General features: G+C 42.8%; 3 protein-coding genes across 5 annotated transcripts; 1 reads left to right on the top strand and 2 right to left on the bottom strand.

The window, feature by feature from the left end:
• Positions 1-94: 94 nt before the first annotated feature.
• On the bottom strand, positions 95-2,423 carry polr2f (RNA polymerase II, I and III subunit F). The gene is made up of 5 exons (XM_085784839.1): positions 2,306-2,423; positions 2,072-2,141; positions 1,422-1,552; positions 850-921; positions 95-688 (listed from the first exon to the last, which is right to left on the bottom strand). The coding sequence occupies exons 1-5, from the start codon at positions 2,323-2,325 to the stop codon at positions 598-600; spliced, it is 384 nt and encodes a 127-aa protein (XP_085640965.1). The 5' UTR covers positions 2,326-2,423; the 3' UTR covers positions 95-597.
• A 498-nt stretch (positions 2,424-2,921) lies between these two features.
• Positions 2,922-9,665, bottom strand: LOC146983326 (MICAL-like protein 1). Of its 3 annotated transcripts, none has more exons than XM_085784836.1 (15): positions 9,051-9,665; positions 8,550-8,598; positions 8,262-8,403; positions 7,931-8,019; positions 7,676-7,815; positions 6,759-7,315; positions 6,558-6,603; positions 5,826-6,354; positions 5,499-5,621; positions 5,191-5,317; positions 4,985-5,075; positions 4,776-4,849; positions 4,309-4,423; positions 4,175-4,221; positions 2,922-4,050 (listed from the first exon to the last, which is right to left on the bottom strand). In XM_085784836.1, the coding sequence occupies exons 1-15, from the start codon at positions 9,212-9,214 to the stop codon at positions 3,944-3,946; spliced, it is 2,400 nt and encodes a 799-aa protein (XP_085640962.1). In that variant the 5' UTR covers positions 9,215-9,665; the 3' UTR covers positions 2,922-3,943. The 3 variants fall into 3 exon arrangements, with proteins under 3 accessions (XP_085640962.1, XP_085640963.1, XP_085640964.1); XM_085784837.1 differs by having other exon boundaries at positions 7,931-8,016; positions 9,051-9,599; XM_085784838.1 differs by having other exon boundaries at positions 3,731-4,050; positions 5,826-6,339.
• A 1,020-nt stretch (positions 9,666-10,685) lies between these two features.
• LOC146983325 (ADP-ribosylation factor-binding protein GGA1-like) lies at positions 10,686-19,603 on the top strand. Its single transcript, XM_085784833.1, has 17 exons — positions 10,686-10,753; positions 11,870-11,954; positions 12,389-12,464; positions 12,588-12,686; positions 12,790-12,913; positions 13,223-13,323; positions 13,444-13,524; positions 13,945-14,076; positions 14,202-14,283; positions 14,495-14,608; positions 14,722-14,871; positions 15,063-15,136; positions 16,414-16,601; positions 16,964-17,193; positions 17,309-17,478; positions 17,645-17,755; positions 18,274-19,603. The coding sequence occupies exons 1-17, from the start codon at positions 10,711-10,713 to the stop codon at positions 18,382-18,384; spliced, it is 1,971 nt and encodes a 656-aa protein (XP_085640959.1). The 5' UTR covers positions 10,686-10,710; the 3' UTR covers positions 18,385-19,603.
• The last annotated feature ends 74 nt before the right edge of the window (positions 19,604-19,677 follow it).

Here is a 19,677-nt window from a genome sequence, read left to right as displayed (position 1 = left end):
TTTATTAGTATCACATAATGTAGAGTTAGAGTAACTTTAAATGTGTGCAGTTAGTAGTGAGTGTGAGTTTAAATAACATGAATGAGACACTGTTATTTATACAAAAGGGTTTATTCTAAACTATAAAACAGTTATTTAACACTAATAACTTCCTCTCTTAATCTCCTCAAACATGAAATGGAATAATAACACAGGATTATTTCGTAAAAAAAAAAAAAATCACTCATTTGCCTTAAGTTACATTTCCCCCTTGTGGTTGTTTGATATAATGAAGCTGCTAAAACAGGAAGTACTGTAGATACTAACTCTGATTTTCACTTGAGTTTAAATTCCTCATCAGTTCAACCGAAGCATCATCGTCCTGCACACCGTGATGATTCTTACGGTCCTTTGAGTGTCGAGCACAGGTCACGTGTCCAGACTTCATCAGCTCACTAAGTCACTTGACCATCGTGTGTTTTCAGGTGAAGGTATAAGCAGGTGGGTGGTGACAGCATCGGCCTACAGACTCCTCTGGGTTTGTGCAGCTGACTGACCTGGTCGGATGGAGGGTGTGAAACAGCACAAACTCTTCTGTTAGTGCACTGGACAATCTGTTTAATCGGTTATGATGAGCTCGTCACAGCCCCAGTCCTCATAACTCCCGTCAGGAAGGTACCGGCGGATGATGATGGGGATCTTTCTGCTCCTGTTGGAGGCAAACAAAGATGGACAGTAAGTCACTGAGAAGCCCAGAGAAAGACAACAAGCTGCTCTTAAAATAACAATAAACATCAACCTCAGATGGAGCTATGGCCCTAAATATATAAAACATAAGAGATCATTCAAACAATAAAAGCCATTACTTACTTGAGCTCTTTCATAGCTATTTGCAACGGGTCTGTTTCTCCCTCCAGCTCCACCATCACTGGAGCACACATCCTGTTGAAAACAAAGTGAGACACGAATAGTTGATGCTTAATTATATGTAATTCACAAAGCTCCTCCGTTATCATAGTTTGTTGATGATGCACTTACGGTATATATCACATATTACACAACAGCTCAGAATTTAGATACATATACAAATACAGACAAACGTTAAAGATGCTCCTCTATGGATTTACTGAACATACGCACAGGAGTCATTTCAAGGAAATTGCAGGTGAATGTGATGATACGACCACAGCAAACAATTAATTCACTTCATGTGCTACTTCTTACACTTGTGTTTACAATTTCCAAACAGTTGTGGACCAAAGTAAAAGCAGAGGAATGAGTGTTGGTCCTTCACCTCCTGTGACTTATGACCATGACACAGTGAACACAGAGGGCAGGAGTGTAGACGGGTGTGAAGAGAAAGGTCAAAGATCAGGGGGCCAGATCTGAACCCAGGACATTGTGTGGACACATCAACCAGAACAGTGTTTCCATTCACTCACGCAATCTGCAGAGCTCGTGTGCCCAGCACTCTGGCCCTCTCGTATTTGGTCATGTATGGTGTCGTGATCCTCTTCTGGTTGGCCTGCTGACCCTCTCCTGCCGGCAGGATCTGCACGTTCTCCTGATCCTCCTGTTCAGAGGTGGCAAAGTAAAAAAAAACAAAAAACAAAGTTTAGAGTTATTGAATTTGGAGCAAATGACATTGTCACGGAGCAACAGTGAAAAACGCTAGCAACAAACAAAATCTAATTCACAGGTGTTCGGTGAAGTCATAAATATTAAGATACAGGGCTCCAGACTATCTTTTTTTTTTACTAGGAGCACAGTAGTCCCTGACTTACAATTTTAGGAGCGCAAGCAGACAATTTAGGGGCGTAAATCGACTTGCAGAGCAAATATTAACATTTCCTTTTCATTCATGACCCTCACACACATTGGCCTGACACCTGTAATGACAGATACCGGATTCTTTGAGTCGCCCCTTCTATATTTCACAAGTGTTTAAAAAAAGAGAGAGAAATGTACTGGTTGCACATGCCATGCGCAAGTAGAAAGTAGAAAATTACTTGTCCTGTCTCCGAAATTTGGGGCAAAATGCCCCCATCCCCAGAGCCCTACTGAAATAGTAGTTTACAATACATAAACTTACATCTTCCGCGTTTTCGAGGTCATCCAATCCCTCGTCCTCCTCGGCATCATCAAAATCTCCATCATCGAAGCTACAAATGTGAGATAAAACACAGTTTAGCCGAGGCGCACAGACCCGGGGTCAGTGTGAGGCGCTAACAGGCTAGCCGCAGCTAGCTGTGACGTCAGCCCGCGTTACGTTTAGTGAATAAAAAACAAATAACAAAACTCTTCAAACCCGTGTGTCGGTACTCACTTGTCTTCGTTGTCAGACATGGCTTATTTTGAAGCTCGAGTACGTCTCCTGTGGTTTGTTACGGCTTATAGTTTCTCAGTCACACACTTCTTGTTGTCAACATGAGCCCACATGAGCGGCGCCGACTTCCGACTTCCGGGCGCTGTCGGAAAATATTCCGGGTGGGTGAGAGGAACATTTGTGTTTCGTTCCGCTTAATTTGGAAAATATGGTAGAACAGTGATGAAAGTGGCATTCTTTAATTAAACGTAATAAAATACAAAAAATATAACTGTGTTAGATTATAAAATAGGCTAGATGATAGTATTACTTATATAACGTATTCTATATTATATTATGTTTACAAACATGTGGAAAATATGGCTGGATCAGGATGCATTTGTTAATGCAGAGTTTTTTCTTCTTTTAATACAAAGTATAAAACATGGTTCAGCACTATTGTTTTCAGAGACTAATGAAGAAACCAGCTAAAATTTGCTGTCCAGAGACACAGTGTTTGACCTGTTTAGAAACTCAACTCCTAGTCAAGTAGCCTACTTGTTTTGACAGGATCCAGAAGACGTCATCGCAAAGCAAAAATAGGATAAAGATTCTTTAAAAAAAATGTTATGTTGTTAATAATAGACAATGGTTTCCTGAACAGCTGAGCTGTACAGCAACAGCAGCCTATTATTTTGTGGCTGCATTTGACAAAGCTTGTCGGCTGGGTTTCTGTGGTCTGGTCACTGTGATGGAAACATACACAAAGATACATATTTGCAGGAAGTTCAACCCCTGTGGTAAGTATCATCTCTATATCATCTTATTATTTTGTTTTTGCATTTTTTTGTGTGGGAGAAAACTGGAGCGCTTGGAGAAAAAAATTCAGAACTTGCTCTGGCCTCTTCAACAACATGGCTAGAGCCAGTGCTGAATCACTGTGGACAGACAACAAAGTGAACTGTGCCCCTGTCACAAGTTTACTGTCCAAGATGATACTGTACTCATTCCAACAACATGAACGACTTCCCAGATGTGATGTCTCCATCCAGATCTCCTTTTCTTCAGTGCAGACCCAGCTGAGTAGTCTGTGATACTGGCCTGCAAAATTTGACAAAGGCAGCATCCGCACTGGGCTGCCCTGACCGGACCACAGACCGGTTTGCGCCTCAGTTCTTCTCCAGGTCACTGAAGACAGTCTTGCTGATCTTCTGTACATCCTGTAGCCTTGTCTTATACAATGAATCCTTGCAGTGATTGTTTAACCAAATCAACTGGCATCTCCATAAAACAAAAAAAATGAAGTCAAAGTTTTTTTTTCTTCTAAAATTCGTCTCTCAGGGCAAGGCATGAAAGTTTCATGAATAAATATTTATTGCATACTTACATATAACTAACACAAGTATGTAATAAGAAAAAGAAACATAAATATCGGTTGTATATAGCAGACGTGCAGAGTAGATGGATGAATATTGAAGAGAAGATGTATTCTGATGGGAATGAAGTATTTGCAGAGATGTGTTTATGAACTAAATAGGTTTTCAGTTGATGATCTCCCTCTCTGATCAAATAAACAGTTTATCATCTAAAATTATTAATGAGTTTACTGCCTATGAGAGTTTTGTATCTGTGTAACATTTCAGTAGCTGTGATAGTAGGTCAGCTCTTTTTGTCCATGGAGTCTCTGCTCAGCATCTTTAAAAGTTTGATGGGCTTGAACTTTCCTTTTGACTTCTTTAGTTCTTTTAGTCCGTCTTTCTTGAACTCTGAGGAGAGACAGAGCGATGCAGTTTAAACACAAGCTACTGCTTTTCATAACAGTCCAGTAATTAAATCTGATATTATCATATAAAATATGAAATATTGAAAAAACACAGGTTATTTTCTCACCTTTGCTCTTTAGTGAGGCTTCCCAAAGTTCATCCTCTTCTCTTTCCCTGAATAGAAAAACAAAGTTACTTTATAACATAAAAATCTATGCATGTGGACTGTGGAGGCACCATGTATTGATTTTTCCCTCGTACCTCTGCCTGTCCTGATCCAGGCTGCTGACAATCTGGTTCCTCTGTTCAATGATGGCGACCAGCTCGTCCATTAGCTCCTGCTCTCGACCTCTATCCTCCTGACTCCAGTCGCTCTCTGAATGTGCAGAAAATAGTCAAACAGTTTCACAAACGAACTAAACCAAAACCTTTCCTTTGCTCTGCATCACATTCATTCAGTCATTCAAGAGACTCTGTGGAGAGGGCTCAGACCAGAAGGCAAAATTCACAGAACTGGACCATTTTAACCTCTGATTGGCTCGCTTCATTTGCTGCATCATTAGCATAAGTCATCAATAATGTGGACGTGTAAAGCCCTTTAAACATGTCAGATGGTTGGTCCAACATTGTTCTAATTATAAATCCCCTCTTCAAAGATAAATCATTGTTATTAAAGTCAGATATGTACGTTGATGAAAGTGACACAGTACAGTATGATTGATACAGACCAGGTTTATTAAGGAGACATCGCAGCTCATACTCCACATCTGCCTGTCTGTCCTCCAACTTTTTCTGCCTTGTCCTGGGGAAATGCACAAAAAACAAAAATCATGAAACTTCCTGATGCGCGGTCGATCTTTCTCACGAATAAACATAGTGAGAATGAAAAGTAATGACAAAAATGACACATTAACAGAGCCCTGTGTCGTTTACTCACAGATGAACCAGCTCTGTATCTCTGCGCACCAGAACATGTCTCTCGTGGATAAGAGAGAACCACTCCATCAGCATTCGCTCCTCATCTTTAGCTGGAATATAAGAAAAAAAGGATGGACTATGGCAGCAGAAACAGAGAAACCCATATTACTCTGATTACATTCTTGCACACTGAGTGATTCTGTGGCAGGAAATAATTTGATGTACCGTTCTTGCAGCCTCTCAGATTTCTTTCCAGTTCAACTCCTCTTTGTTCCAGTGTCTCCAGATGTTTATTCAGTTCCCCCATCTCCGTCTGCAGGTCCTCTGCAGAAACACATTGGTCTGTCTGCACCTGTCAGCAACACAGATAAATCCATGTGCATCAGTACAATTTATACATAATCCCTAATGACCACACCTCATAACAGCCTCTAAAATAATCAGTGTAGACAAAACTAACTGAGTATGAGCATAATCATTTATTGACTTATTATTGCTTGTTAGCTTTTGAGGTTGAAGGCCAGCCATCGTACCTTCCTCTTGATGAGTGGGAAACCATGTCCAGGGGCAGGAGCCCGTTGAGATGGGGTGTCCTGGAAAGTCTTTGACTTGGGTATTCCAGGTTTCCGATCAAAAGGGTTCTCTTTGCAGGCCGGCTAAACACGGAAACACAATTACAGGGTAATTATACTATTTGATTGTTATGTTGAGTTTTCATAAAAGGTATTGAACCAGCTTAACCTGAAACCTGCTGTTTATTTTAGTGTTATTACTTCCATGTAGCCTGTGACTGCAGCTGCAGCAGGACGTCTTCAGACTAGATGTCTATGTTAGTAAGGAGCCATGAACTCTGGTCATACCTTACTTTTGCATGCTGTGCTGGATTCATGTGCCTCTGTTAGATCCACAGGCACTGAGGAACCCTGAGAGTGGTCAGGTGTAATAACTGGCACAGAATGACTCCTGGTTAAAAGGGGACCCTGTGGGGCCCCTGCAGCTGTTTCAGTCACATCTGGTGGTGAGTCACCTGTGTTTCTATTTTCATCCAAAACCTGTGAACCCAGCTGACTTGTGTCAGCTGGGTTCACAGTCTCCACTGTGTCACAGCTGCCATTCTCTGATCGATCAGCGTCCACTGAGGACTGAGTCTGGTCTTGAGATTCAGGTTTCACAGCCTCCTCCTGAGCGTCTTCATCCACATCCTCAAATGGATTTGGAGGGACCACTTTTGGTCGGTACCAGTGGCCCCGCAGGTTGGAGACAGATTTGGATCGAGGAGTTGGTATTGGGGCCGGAGCGGGAGGCAGCTGTGTCCAGGGTCCGGGGTGGACGATGGCCATCCATGGGTGGTTGGTTTTCACTTTAGGACTACCACTGGTTGGGCTGGTGCTACAAGAAGAGAGACGAGATGTGGTTTTAAAGGTGACTTCACAACGGAGGAAGGACTTCTGAGGAAATCAGATATTATTTTTGAAACTTTTGCCTTAATTTGTAGTTGACACAATTAATTAAGTCATAAAAAACATTTCAAAAAGAGATGTGTGATACTATACGATGTAAGAAAAACAAGAAAAGACCGTTTGTGCACCTACATGTGAGATGAATGGAGTGGAGATTTACTTTGACTGGATAAATTGTCTGCACAAAGAGAGAAAAACAAGGATTACTTCACTATTTCCTCCTCTTGTCTTAAGAGATATAAAATAAACATGGGATTGCCATCAATTTACATAGCACTGAGAACTAAATTTGAACTAATGCAGTAAATGATATTATACGTAGTTGCCTTTTACCTGTTGTCTGGGAGGTTTTGATCCTGGGTGCAGGGACAGGGACCACAGACGGGTCTGCCGTTCGCCTGGGGGCTGGAACGGGCTGAGCACTCCCTTCTGTCGACTGCACATGTGGTGAGGAGAGCTCAGACGGCTGCTGAGCCTCTGTCGCTTCCTTCTCACCGTCTGCAGGTCCTGCTTTTCCTGCTACTTCCTCCGTCCTGTCTTTAACGCTGGGCAGGGGAGGAGAAGGAAGTCCTGGCGTCTTCGCCATGCTCTCCGGTCCGACAGCTGAGCCGCTGTTTTCTCTGCTCCTCTCATGCAGATCTGTTTCCTCCATCTCTGGAGTTTGACAAACCTGTCCGTCCAGTACCTCTGTTGTCTTAGTGTAACAAGGGACGCTGGTAACAGGCAATCCACCAAGAGATAAATAACCTGCTTGAAACTCACATCTTGGCTGATGAGGTTTAAAAGGAGTACTTTTACTGTCTGTTATGTGGTGAGTGCAGATCAAGGAGCCAGCATCACTTCCCTGTGTGTAAGACTCAGGTAATAGAGTGCTGTGGCACACTTTGCACCTGAAAGACAAAGATGAAATGTGTTACTGTGAAAGCATCTAGAATGTATATTACAGTAACAGAAAAAGGCCTAAACAATGTTTAAATATCTCACAAAAAATTATAATCCAAATGCACCAGAAACAAAAAAGTGTTTTTCTCTAGATGTCTAACTGAGTGCAGATAGATTCTCTCAGATAAAGTCATACATGAGCAGGAAGGTCAAGTCACTTGAAACACATTAGATACGCATTCTTATGTGTGAACTGCAGTTTGTCTCCACCAGGTCCTAGACCGTTTGGATATATCTGGATCCCACCCACCAACGGAGGAAGAAAAAATAAGATCAATAAGCTGCTACCTTGTCGACTGCGCTCTTACCTGAAACAGCTGCGATGGCAGATCTTTCCGTCCACCAAATGTCTCTGTATGAGGTGGACAGGCTTGAAACACAGATTACACACCGTTCGTGGTCTTGTGTTGAATGACGGATCTTTATCGCTTTCCAAATGAGTCGCGCTCTGAAAAGAGAAGGGGAACTTTCAGCTGAAACTGTTAATCCAGCAGTTTGAGTTTGAGATGACAAGGCATGTTGACACTGGGATCATATGTGTTAAAATGACTGCGAGTGTTTACCTTTAGGGCTTTAAGACTATCAGGAGATGAGAGCTTGGCAAGATTGTTTAACACAGTTACATGCGGTGACCTCAAACCGGCAGGACCTGCTGCAAAGTCAAGAGAAGTCGTAATGTAATGTGAATCACAAGCAGGAACTTAAGGTGCAACTTCAGCTGTAAATGTGCTGTGTTCATTTCAATAGAGGAGGGGGTGTGTGCAAAGAGCCCAGATACAATCCTATGGACCTTTAACAATCAAAGCTGCTTAGTGCACAATAAACCCCTGCTGACTTTCGGCACATGATTGAATAAAAGCTTCTGATAAAAAAGGGCTGTGAAACGCCACACACCATGAGACTTCCTGTTGAAGAAGCAGTAGTATTGTGAAAGGTAGGTGATGACGCTCAGACAGTCAGGCACCTTGGTGGAAACCATTTCCTTCGGGTCCAGCAGCGCAGGGATGCCAAGTTTTGTTTCTGCGACCTCAAACGCCTGCAGATCAGAAACCATAGAAAAACAGAATGCAAGTGGATGCCTGTGGAAATATGTTGGTATCTTTTGTTTTTTAGTAATGACAAACACAGATGAAAGACACATGGCTGCATTGTGGCTTAAACACAGAGAGTTAAATGACTCACCAGTTTGTTATTTTGATAAACATTATCTTTGCAAAGGGAGCTAAAATCACTGGGGAGAGATGGAGAAAATGGAGATTGATTAAATGAGGATGAAAACACAGTAGCAAACAAAACAAAAAATGTTGCTTATTGATGAATGACTCAGACACAGAGCAAAGTGCAGCTCTTGATCAGATACTGTTAGATTAGATGATAGTTCAGCTGCTGATTGCAAAAGGTAAAAACAAACTGACTAATCTCATTTAATAGGACAGGAAAAGGTTAAGGGAGATTAAAGACAGAAGAGCAGATTAGTCCACCACAGTGTACAACAGGTTGTGCTCTGCTGCAGATTAGTATCAAGTCTGGAACAGTCACAGTCAAGTCGACAATCACATCTCAGGGCACAAGACAATGTGTTAAGTGAACACAGCATCAACACCTTTACCTAAGTAAGACAAACAAACAATGCACATCACTGTCAGTGCCAGCCTGTCAGAGGAGGATGAGTGTGGTACTTACATCAAGTCAGGCCGGTGTTTGTGGATGATGGCGCAAAAGGCAAGTCCATCTCTGAATGAGGTTGACATGTTCTTTACGTCCACGTTGTGATAAGTGGAGCATGTGTCACGGCACCAGTCCCGCAGGTTGTTCGGCGATGCCATGGCTTGTGTGAGATTAGACATTTGGGCTGGGTGAACATGGCAATTTATAAGTGAGATGAGATCAAGAGGTAACACAGGAAACGAGCATCTTACTACCCTTGCATTGCAACCACTTTTTTTCAGAAAACCTGCGGCTAAACGTGTGCAGCGGGTGGCAGGGAGGAAGTCGCGTTATTACCCTGTCATGTTGCCTTTTCTAGATAATAGAAACCAAGGTACCCGAGCACCTAAAGCGACTTCACAATGCTTCTCTGTCTCCAGCCACAACTTGAGCCCCAGACGGTTTCCCTCTCCCACGGCAGCAGCGTCACCTCTCCCCACAGACCAGCAGCCTCTCAACCGGGGAAACCGTCGTCCAAATCCTCCGCAGGGCTTCGAGGACTTGTTCCGGTCAACTTGTTGGAAATAGTTTGATGATAGTGATAGTTTCAATCAGGTCCCGTTACTTGCGGCTACTCCGTTGTTGTGCTCCGCGGTCAGTGAAGTGCACAATAGCTGCCGCTGGAGGGAGGCACGGAGCCGCGGCCTCTATAATTAGGAGGGGGAGGTTTCTGGTGACAAGCAGACTTGACGAGATGTTTTGTCCTTTATACTGTGTTACAGATACATGTAATCAAAACCTAAGTGTATCACGGCTTCATTAAAACTGGATATTTGTTTATTTAGTTATTCATTTCCCCACAGTGCAGTTTGATCAAGCAATAGCCCACCTGATGTAAAACATTTTGTTTGTTTATTTGTTTGTTTTGTTTTTTGTGAGCATTTTCATTTTATTTTCAACATCACATTTTTTTTTTAATGTTTGGATACTTCCATCTCATTTCAACGCTCTCATTTCGGGAAGTTTCTTAGGCATCAGTAAAGCTGCCCATGTTTAAAAAGCACTTCCGGTCTATCAAGTTGAATAAAACAATACTTGACAAATAATAGCATTGACGTGTAAAATCTACTCTAGATAAAATAGGCCATGAAATAAATGGCTGTTGCTTTTAATCTTTTATATTATTTATGATACACCAACCTCGCCACGCCAACTAGGTTGCTTACTTTAATTTGGCAGGAATTAACTTCCGGTATGGTTCTGCTTTTTTCGCTTGGCAAGTTCCTCGTCATAGAAATGCAGCTACTAGAATGATTATTCTGCTTTATATTTACTTTTTATTTTTTTATTTATTTTTAACTCATTATGTTTTCATGTTTTCTGTATTGTTGTTGTTTTAAAATACGCGTAAAACAATAAGTAAATGTTGAAAAACGTATAAATTACAAGATGTGGTCTATATTATTTTATAATTTATTTCACAGAATATTTTGTTGGTATTAGTTATCCTATATATTCAATGGACATTAAAGGTATACAAATAAGACAAAATCCAGTTTGTGTACAAATCCACGTCGAAACCATAGAGTTTACTATAATGTGCAATGTTTTCTATTCACTCCAGATCTACGTCGCCTCTGGTTTACGTGCTCGTGCGTCCCTCGCGAGACCGACGCGCTACATAAATCTCGCAGTGATGGCTGCGCCGCCTGATGCCGAGAGTTTGGAGTCTCGTATCAGTGAGTATTTTAAACTTATCTTACTGAGCCAGCGTTGTCTGCAGACCTGCACACTCACACATTATTATCCGGAGATAGTTTTTAATGAAATGACAGCCGAGCTGCAGCAGCGCGGGTCCCAGCGAGAGGGGACTCGGACTCGGACCCTGCCGTCACATCCAGGATGCTAACCTAGCTGTGGGGCTGCTGTGCCTGGCAGCTGTCAACTCACAACACAGCCAGGTGCAGCTTTAGCTTTACGGCTCGATAGCCCGACCAGGCAGTGGGCGAAGCGACCGCGACGGCCCCGTCTCTGGTCGCAGGGGTGAAATGATGAAATAATGTCAAAGCGCTGAGGCGTCAGGAGAAAGTCCGAGACGAGACAGTGGCACAGAGCCACCACGGACAGCCAGCTAGCTAACGTTAGCACCTGCCCTGTTTATGACTGTGCGCGGTGGCTGCTGCTGCTGCTGAGGGTATGTGGCACAGACTGGATGCATTTTAATCATGCAGCCACTCGGGAAGCCTGTGTGCACTCTGCGACTTTCTTGTGTGCTTTTAATTCAAGTTTTGTCTGTTAAAAATTGAGGCAGTTTTGACAACAACAACATGCTTAACTATTGTACAAAAATAAAATAAAATCATGGATGTAAATATGCAAAAACAGAATCAAATCTCAGTCTAAAATATACAGTTATTACACGCATGCAGCTGCCAATGTAATCCTGTTTAAAATTAATACAACATATTAAACTGAAAAACTGGCAAATTAAAAAATGTGTGCAATAAATCCTACCTTCATGGGGGTCGTGGTTCTGTTGAAACTATTGTGATTTTGTTTATAAATTGTATTAAATTGGACTAAGGGTTGTTTTCAATTCTGTCATCCCCCATTGATACAAATAGGCTACATTAGATTGTGACAGATGTACCTTAGTGGCACCTGAGTGTTGAGACTGTAACTGAATGGGTAGAGGTGTGCAATAACAAAGAGTAGGAGTAACAATGCAATAGCAATGCAAATTTTAACTCTTGGAAAATGTGCTTTTAATATAACAACAGTAGTGCAACCAAAATCCTAGACCGAGGTGTTCTGATATCATCTGTGGTTTGACATCCCATTCGTTGACATTTCAGACAGAGCCACAAACCCACTCAACAGAGACACTGACTGGAGCAGCATCCATGCCTTCTGTGACCAACTCAACAATGATTTGGAGGGGTAAGAGAAGCACTGTGTGGCCAGGACAGAGTTTGTGGCTAATTTTTTTATTATGATATTATGATCTGGTTGTTACTGAGTCAAGTTTAAGTCATTTCACTTGGGTTGTCTTCCCTGCTTAATATAAAGTTAATAAATAATAAAAATTATTAATTAAAATTTAGTTCTCTCTGCTTGTTACAACTGAAGACTGTTACGTGTGTGAGATATTTTGAAAAGCCATCACACAAGTCACACTTTCCTCAGAGGTGAGGAAAGTTACGTCACGTTTTCTGTTTAGGAAATGAAACAATCCTGACACTTCACAGCAGTTACTCTCAAGTATTTTAGTAATTATTTGAGGGTTATATAGAAAATGTGCTCTGTTGTATCTGTATTCAGTATTTTCTTTTCTAACCATGAAAACAATAATGAGAGTGTGACTAATGTTACAGACCTCAGCTGGCCACCAGGCTCCTGGCCCACAAGATCCAGTCTCCACAGGAATGGGAGGCTATGCAAGCCCTGCTGGTGAGTTCAGATGATACTATTACTACTAATAATAACAGTACATTTTATGTATAGAACACGTTTCATGCAAGAAATGGAGCATAAAGTGCTTTTTTTATTTTTATCATTTTGTTTCATCACAAGGTTCTGGAGACATGTATGAAAAATTGTGGAAAGAGGTTTCATAATGAAGTGGGCAAGTTTCGATTTCTTAATGAACTCATCAAAGTAGTTTCTCCAAAGGTAAGACTTTCCTATTGTCTCTGTGTGATATATATATATATTTTTTAAAAATATTATTAATGTACGTGTAAATCACTGATGTTGTTCTCATTCTCCCACCCAGTACCTGGGCTCACGGTCACCAGAGCCGGTAAAAAAGAAGGTCCTGGAGTTGATCTATAGCTGGACACTGGGGTTGCCCGATGAGGCCAAGATCTCCGATGCCTATCAGATGCTGAAAAAACAAGGTGAGAGTCTGTCTGTCTGCTTTCAGATAAATGGAAAATGGCAACTTCTGAAGTCGGTATCGGTCCCATTGCTTTGACATTCATAATGGCAGGGCTCCAGACTAACATTTTACACTAGGAGCACAGTGGCCCCCAATTCAAATTTTAGGAGCACAAGCAGAACATTTAGGGGTGCACACTACAAAGCAAAGCAGGGGGGCCCTGTCTGGAGTCTGGAGCCCTGAATGGTCATGGAAATGAAAGACTACAGTAATAAGAAAGGTTGACAAGCATTTAACCCTTTGGCCTGTTCTTCTGTTTGTAAATCAGGTATTATCAAACAAGACCCAGAGCTACCACCTGACAAACTACTGAACCTCCCTCCACCCAGACCCAAGAATGCTATTTTTGAAGATGAGGAGAAGTCAAAGGTGAGCATAAAAAAAAACACAGTTGTGTAAAAAAAAAAATCTTTTGCAGCATGAGAAAAAATGTGACCAGACTGTTCACTCATATTTCACCATGTGAACTTTGGCTGTCTGCTCCGTCAGATGCTCTCTCGCCTGTTGAATAGCTCACACCCTGAGGACTTGAAAGCCGCCAACAAACTCATTAAGGAAATGGTCCAAGAGGTAAACCTCTTTCCTACTCCTTTTATAAATTGCACTTTCCTGTTATACATTAACTACGCTGCCACTTTTTTTCGTAGCTCTGCAGAACCCTGTGTGTGTGATTTTTAACAAAAGGAGTAAAATATCAAAGCGCTGCACTCATGGCAGGAACATTAACTGAGTGAGGAAATGGGTCGGCTGCCCTGAGGGGGGGAGGGTTGTGTGTCACTGGCAGAGTGAACCAGCAGGAGTTGAGGGTAAATTTGTCCTGATTTATGTGATCGGAGGAGCTGCTCTTTGCTTTTCTCCCTGGACTTTTCTCACAGCCTCTCTCTGACCCTGCTGTTCTTCAGCATTTATGATCATTTTATATATATGCACGTGTTTGTGGTTACAGCCTGCCGTCTGTGCCATCTGTAAATGCATCCCATGTCTGTTTAGGATCAGAGGCGGGCAGAGAAAGTGTCCAAGCGGGTGAACGCCATCCAGGAGGTGAACGAGAGCGTCACTCTGCTGACTCAGCTCCTACAGGACTACGACAGCACCAACCAGAGCAACGCTGAACTCGTACAGGTGAGCTGTGACAGACGCCGCTAACTAGAAGGAGATTTGGTCAATTCATTTATCAAATCAGTCATTTGTAAGCATTTCATCTGATGTGTGTATGTGTGTATGTGTGTCTGTGTGTGTGTGGTCAGGACCTGTACCAACGCTGTGAGAAAATGAGACCTACACTGTTCAGACTGGCCAGTGACACAGAGGACAACGATGAGGCTCTGGGTGAGTGTTGACTTCATTCATCTGTCATTAAATGTAAAGTGATGATCTCCTCTTGTTTATTCACAATTTACATAATCATCTTTTAGCGTCTTTGCTCTGTATGTTGTGTATTTGTCCTGAACAGAAAAATACCTCATACCTTGTAATGGAAAGCTGTTGCCAGTCAGTGTTACATCATCCATCCATCCATCACCACTCTTTGTTTCCGCAGCGGAGATCCTGCAGGCCAACGACAGCTTGACTCACGTCATCAACCTCTACAAACAGCAGGTGAAGGGCGAGATAGTGAACGGCAACAACACATTAAACGCACAGAAACAAACAGGTGGGTGAGGCAGCGGGACAGCGCTTCGTGAATGTAAATGGATTTAGGGAGACGTACTTTGCTGTCGTTGGTGTTTCGATGTTGAAATGAACTGGCTTGAATTCGTCCCTCAGGAGGAACAGCACTGCTAGACCTGTCAGGTTTGGACACATCACCCCAGTCGCCGCCATCCTTCCCAGAATTTCCCACCCCAACAGATAGCCTCAACGCCCCCTCGCAGGAAATGGGGATAAGTCTCCTTGACGATGAGCTCATGTCACTCGGTAAGAGCACATCAGACATCACACACTTAATTTTTTGTTGTTGAATTTAACAACATTCGAAATACATTTTATTCTTCAGGAACACTCTGCGGAGGCTATTAGGAAAAGTCCCAAGTTTAAATTGGAGAGAAAAGTTAATATTTTATTATCTTCATCCTAAATGGAGCTGCCACTCTTTGTGCTTCCCACAGGCTTAAGTGAAGGAACGCACACCTCGAACCCTCCGTCACAACCTGAGGACTCCACAGCCTGGGACTCCTTCCAGGTGAGCGCAGGGAGAATTCCGTTAATATTATAACAAACATAGTTTCTAATTCCTGTTAGAGAGCGTAACAGCGCTTAAAGCAGATATCAGTGGAATGTTTTTGTTAATATAAGTCCTAAATAGTCCTATTTTCCGTCAGCAATCACTTACATGAAGTATTTCAGCCTAAACACGAGTCTCTCCGTCACTCTGCTCTGCTGTAACCCGAGGAGAAAATTTTCCTTGTGGGATACAAGTGTTATCCAATGAGGGGAGAGAACGGCATGAAGGGCTGTGTGTGCAGCCAAGGGATGCGCGTGAATGTGGCGACGTAGCACGAGGACCAATTGATGCCTGACAAGGGCGGGGGCTGCTAACTCATGGTGCGTTCAAGGAAACTCGTACTTTGTGATTTTCCTTCCTGTGAAGTCATACCAGTTCGATCTGGTACGAGTTCACGGGTCGGAAGTAACGAGTGGCCGTTATAGGGAACTTTCACAGACAACAGGACGGTAAAAACACGAGCTACGGGTTACCTGGAACGCTACCAAGTCGTAGTTGTGACTTGAAGCTGTAACTTACGGTTTCAAAAGCCTGCCTTGAACGCAGCATTAGCCGAAACGGCCGTGCCAGTGATATCTGCTTTAAAGGGATACTTCCCCCAAAATCAATAATTCACCAATTGTCTACTCACCGTCCTGCCAAGGAAGGGTTGGGAGACCTTTCGGAGTTATCAAAACGCTTTTAGAGTTCCAGGGGGGGTCCGGCTGGCAACGGGTTTTCATATAATGGCGGCGGATAGAGTTCACTTTTGAATCGTCCAAAACACACACTATGAAACATCCAAATACCTCCATACTGCTCGTCCGTACTGACCCAAGTGTCCTGAAGCCGCGACATGAAAAAGTTGTTTGGAAAAAATGTATTTGATGTTTTTAGGCCTTGTTGTAGTAGTAGCTCCCAGTGGCTCTGTTGATGTTTGTGCACATGCACGAGATTTGCTGCGAGATGTTCGTTCGTCGTTGTTAACCGTTGGATGTACGATGTAAACACAGAAGGGCATCTTACAGCAAATCTCGCGCATGTGCACAAACTGGGGATTTTGGAACATTTTTGGGTGGCGCTACCCACACATTAAGCTCTGTTGTTCATTCATGATTAATCAGGCTTTCCAATGATATAAAATACAACACCAGTTGGTTTTACTAAAGGGGGGAAATGACTGAGTGAAATAACGTTTCGGAACTTTTTTTGTTGTTGAGGAATTTAGTATTTTCTCACACGCTGTCTGTTTGCAGTCGTCTGACAGCATAGACACGGACACCCCTGCAGCACCCAGTCTCCTCCTGAGTCCAGACCCACCCTCCCACTCTCAGCCCCTCTCGTCCGGCTCCACCCCCGGGAACTCGGCCCTGGACGAGCTGGACCTACTGGGGAAGACGCTGCTGCAGCAGTCCCTGCCTCCGGAGGGCCTGCAGGTCAAATGGTATTTAACAAACACTGTTCCTACAATGTTGCATTACTCAGGAAACTGCGAAAACTCAGGAACAGCCCGCAGACAGCCTTGATATTTTCTGTTTGTTTTGCTCCGCTTCAAAGCGAGTCAGTCAGTCTATTTAGAGTCATGGAGATATGATGTCAAGAAAGATAATTTTCTCATTCACAGCTTGTTCTCCTTTACACGCGACAGTGCCGTTTTCAAAGGAAGGCACAGAGGCAGTGAAATATTCAGTCTGACATTAAAAAAGTGATTGCTGTTATGATTTTATCAGTATCTCCCTTTTAAATTGATTTCAGTTCAGACTGTTATAGTTGAAGGGCACAAATTGTTGATGTTTTTGCTTCTAGGGACAAACAACAATCCAAACCAACGCTGAGAGATCTGCAGAGTAAGTCTGGGGCCAGCATCACCCCCGGCCCCATCCCAACCATTGCCTCTGAAGATCCTGCACCTCATCTCAACTCTCAGCCCGGCCTCGGAGCCACGTTGCTGGACATGTCCCCGACTCACTCTGAAGCTCCTGCTGCTGAAGTCACCCTGACTGATGTTTTTGTACCGCTAGAATCCATTAAGCCCAGTAAGTAAATGGAGGTCACTTGATATCTGTACGCTCCTGCCCACCTGGGAGTATGTTTGTATGGGTTTATTAAATAAATACCCTTCTCCTGTTTCTCTCTCCATCCTTTTTACAGGTAGTCTGTTACCTGTGACTGTGTTTGACGGACACAGTCTGCGGGTTCTCTTTCACTTTGCCCGCGACTCGCCTCCGTCTCGGCCCGATGTGCTGGTGGTGATCATCTCCATGCTGTCCTCGGCCCCCGTCCCCGTCACCAACATAAACTTTGAGACGACGGCTCCAAAGGTCAGCAGTGAGAAAGTTCACAGCCTTTGTCCTCCCATTGGATACAGTGTGTTAGCTCCTCAGCTGGCGTTGATAAGAGCTCACCTTGTAAAAACATGATTATGAAACCACTGCAACTTGATACCGTCTCAGTAAAGGCAATGTTGTTTTCATTTGTTGACTGCAGTCTATGGCAGTGAAGCTGCAGCCTCCATCAGGAACAGAGCTCCCAGCTTTCAACCCCATCCTTCCTCCTGCCGCTGTCACACAGATCCTGCTGCTGGCTAACCCCAACAAGGTAAGAGCCAACTATCTACACACAAGGGGGCTGGAAGAGAAACAGTGAAGGTGCTTTGATGAAAATCACTCCAGACTACAAAGTCTGTCATGTCTGTTTTAAATGTGACATTACTTTGAACACTATCAAAGTATCTTCACAGCAGAGTTGTATTACATGACACGTTTGATCAGCCGACACCCACAGCCAGAATGTCTGAGAAGAAATAATACCTGTAAAAAATATCCTGCAAACTTTGTAACTTTTCTGTGTGCGACAGATTTCAACTCCTTTCAAGGTGGATCGGACAGTGGCGCTTTCTATAAAACTGACTAGAAGAAATTAAATGACATACAAATTATAAAACAAATGGTGAAAGACAAATTATATCTTGCTCTTGCTCTGATTGGTCTATTAAAATGTGGAACTTGTACATCGTAATGCCACTGACTAGTCAGTTTTTCCTTTCCGCCAAGGTTCTCTCTGGACATTAAACCATGTACCTGTCCATCTCTCCTACTCTGTGTGTGTGTCTTTAGGAGAAAGTGCAGCTGCAGTACAGACTAACCTTCACCATGGGAGAGCAGGAGCACAGCAAGAGCGGCGGTCTAGAACAGTTTCCTTCTCCGGAGACGTGGGGGAACCTATAGCATTTAAACACAACCAACCTGACAGACTCTCTGCTTTCAGACTCAGCTTCCTTCTGAACCAACTCACTCTGCATAAGCCCCTCTTTTTCCTTTGTAATTACATTGTACTTTCTTTGATTGATATTGATTGTTTTCCTTGGATTACGCTCATGCTCAGTCCGTGTAACGTGTGTATGCTTTGCTCTAAATGAGTCATGTATGTCTAGGTCTAGTCTGCTGTATGTGGCTGCTTTAAAACAAACCTGCGACCGCTTCCTCAAAGTCGTTGCAGTCTTGTCATCTTTTGAACAAACAGTGCTACGAAGGAAGAAAACTACAACAAATGTGTGGGTATTTGCTCATTTGGTGTGCTTGTTTTTGTTTAGTTTTCTTTCCAGCTCGGGCACAAAGTCATTTAAGAATCCATTATCAGTTGCGTTTACCTTCACCTCTGCATGCTCTGCCAACACCGGACACACTGCTTGCAAAATCCAGCACACCCGGAGACAAAGAACATAAACATTACATAGACACAGGCCATCTTAGTTTGCAAATCAAAGCTCTACTTAATCAACTTTTTGTGACGCGTTAATATAAGGTATTTCTTTGGCGATGACTGAGTCCACTTTTTCATTAAGTCAGAATTGTTTTGTTTCCCTGTCTCGTCCTCATCTCCTGTAAAAAGCAAATATTACTGTAACATCAGAGTTGTGTATTATCTGCCATATGTGCCTATTTTGCAGTTCTTAATTTACATTTCAGTGCAATTTTGGACAGATTTGTTTTTCTCATCTGTTACATGTCAGTTGTATTAGGTCTGCAGTTTGTCTTGGACATACATCATAACCTTATATTCTTAATATATTCAGTAGGATATGAGTTAATTTTTTCTTTAGCTTGTGATTTAAGTGAATATTTTAGCATTTATCGGGTAAAGGTGATTATCAAACACTTGAGCATATGCAAACTGAGCGGCACACAGGTGCTCATGAGAGCAGTGTCTGTCTCCAACATGTCCAACTTGTTTCAACAGTCTGCGATGCATGTCAGCCACGCTGATCACTTCCTCCTCCCCCCTACAGGCTCTGTCACATTCCACTGCACTAATCTCCAATACGACTGCTCTGTAAATATCAATGACGGCAGTTCTGTTGTGTACATTTGACTTGTGCAATGTGCATGAGCATAACACTGGTAAAATATTCCAACTGGGTAATAAAGGTTTTTTTTTTCTCTGTGATCTTGTGTCTGTGTAACGGTTTCTGGCTCCTCAAACAGATACCCAAAGCTCTGATCCAACTCTACAATGTCAGC

Source organism: Trachurus japonicus, chromosome 8 (assembly GCF_045865225.1).
Source record: "Trachurus japonicus isolate A0001 chromosome 8, Traja_1.0".
In the NCBI taxonomy this organism is placed as follows: domain Eukaryota; kingdom Metazoa; phylum Chordata; class Actinopteri; order Carangiformes; family Carangidae; genus Trachurus; species Trachurus japonicus.
Note: the sequence above shows the minus strand (reverse complement) of the source record. Positions and strands in the feature narration are given on the sequence as shown.

Coding starts and splice junctions, on each gene's coding strand:
- LOC146983326 (XM_085784836.1), bottom strand. CDS start 9,214: ATGTCTAATCTCACACAAGCCATGGCATCGCCGAACAACCTGCGGGAC. Junction 8,599..9,050: donor AAACACCGGCCTGACTTGAT/GTAAGTACCACA, acceptor ATCTCTCCCCAG/TGATTTTAGCTCCCTTTGCA. Junction 7,316..7,675: donor TGCCATCGCAGCTGTTTCAG/GTAAGAGCGCAG, acceptor TTTGTCTTTCAG/GTGCAAAGTGTGCCACAGCA.
- LOC146983325 (XM_085784833.1), top strand. CDS start 10,711: ATGGCTGCGCCGCCTGATGCCGAGAGTTTGGAGTCTCGTATCA. Junction 12,687..12,789: donor TCAAAGTAGTTTCTCCAAAG/GTAAGACTTTCC, acceptor TCTCCCACCCAG/TACCTGGGCTCACGGTCACC. Junction 12,914..13,222: donor TCAGATGCTGAAAAAACAAG/GTGAGAGTCTGT, acceptor TTTGTAAATCAG/GTATTATCAAACAAGACCCA.
- polr2f (XM_085784839.1), bottom strand. CDS start 2,325: ATGTCTGACAACGAAGACAA. Junction 922..1,421: donor ACACGAGCTCTGCAGATTGC/GTGAGTGAATGG, acceptor TGTTTTCAACAG/GATGTGTGCTCCAGTGATGG. Junction 689..849: donor ATAGCTATGAAAGAGCTCAA/GTAAGTAATGGC, acceptor TGCCTCCAACAG/GAGCAGAAAGATCCCCATCA.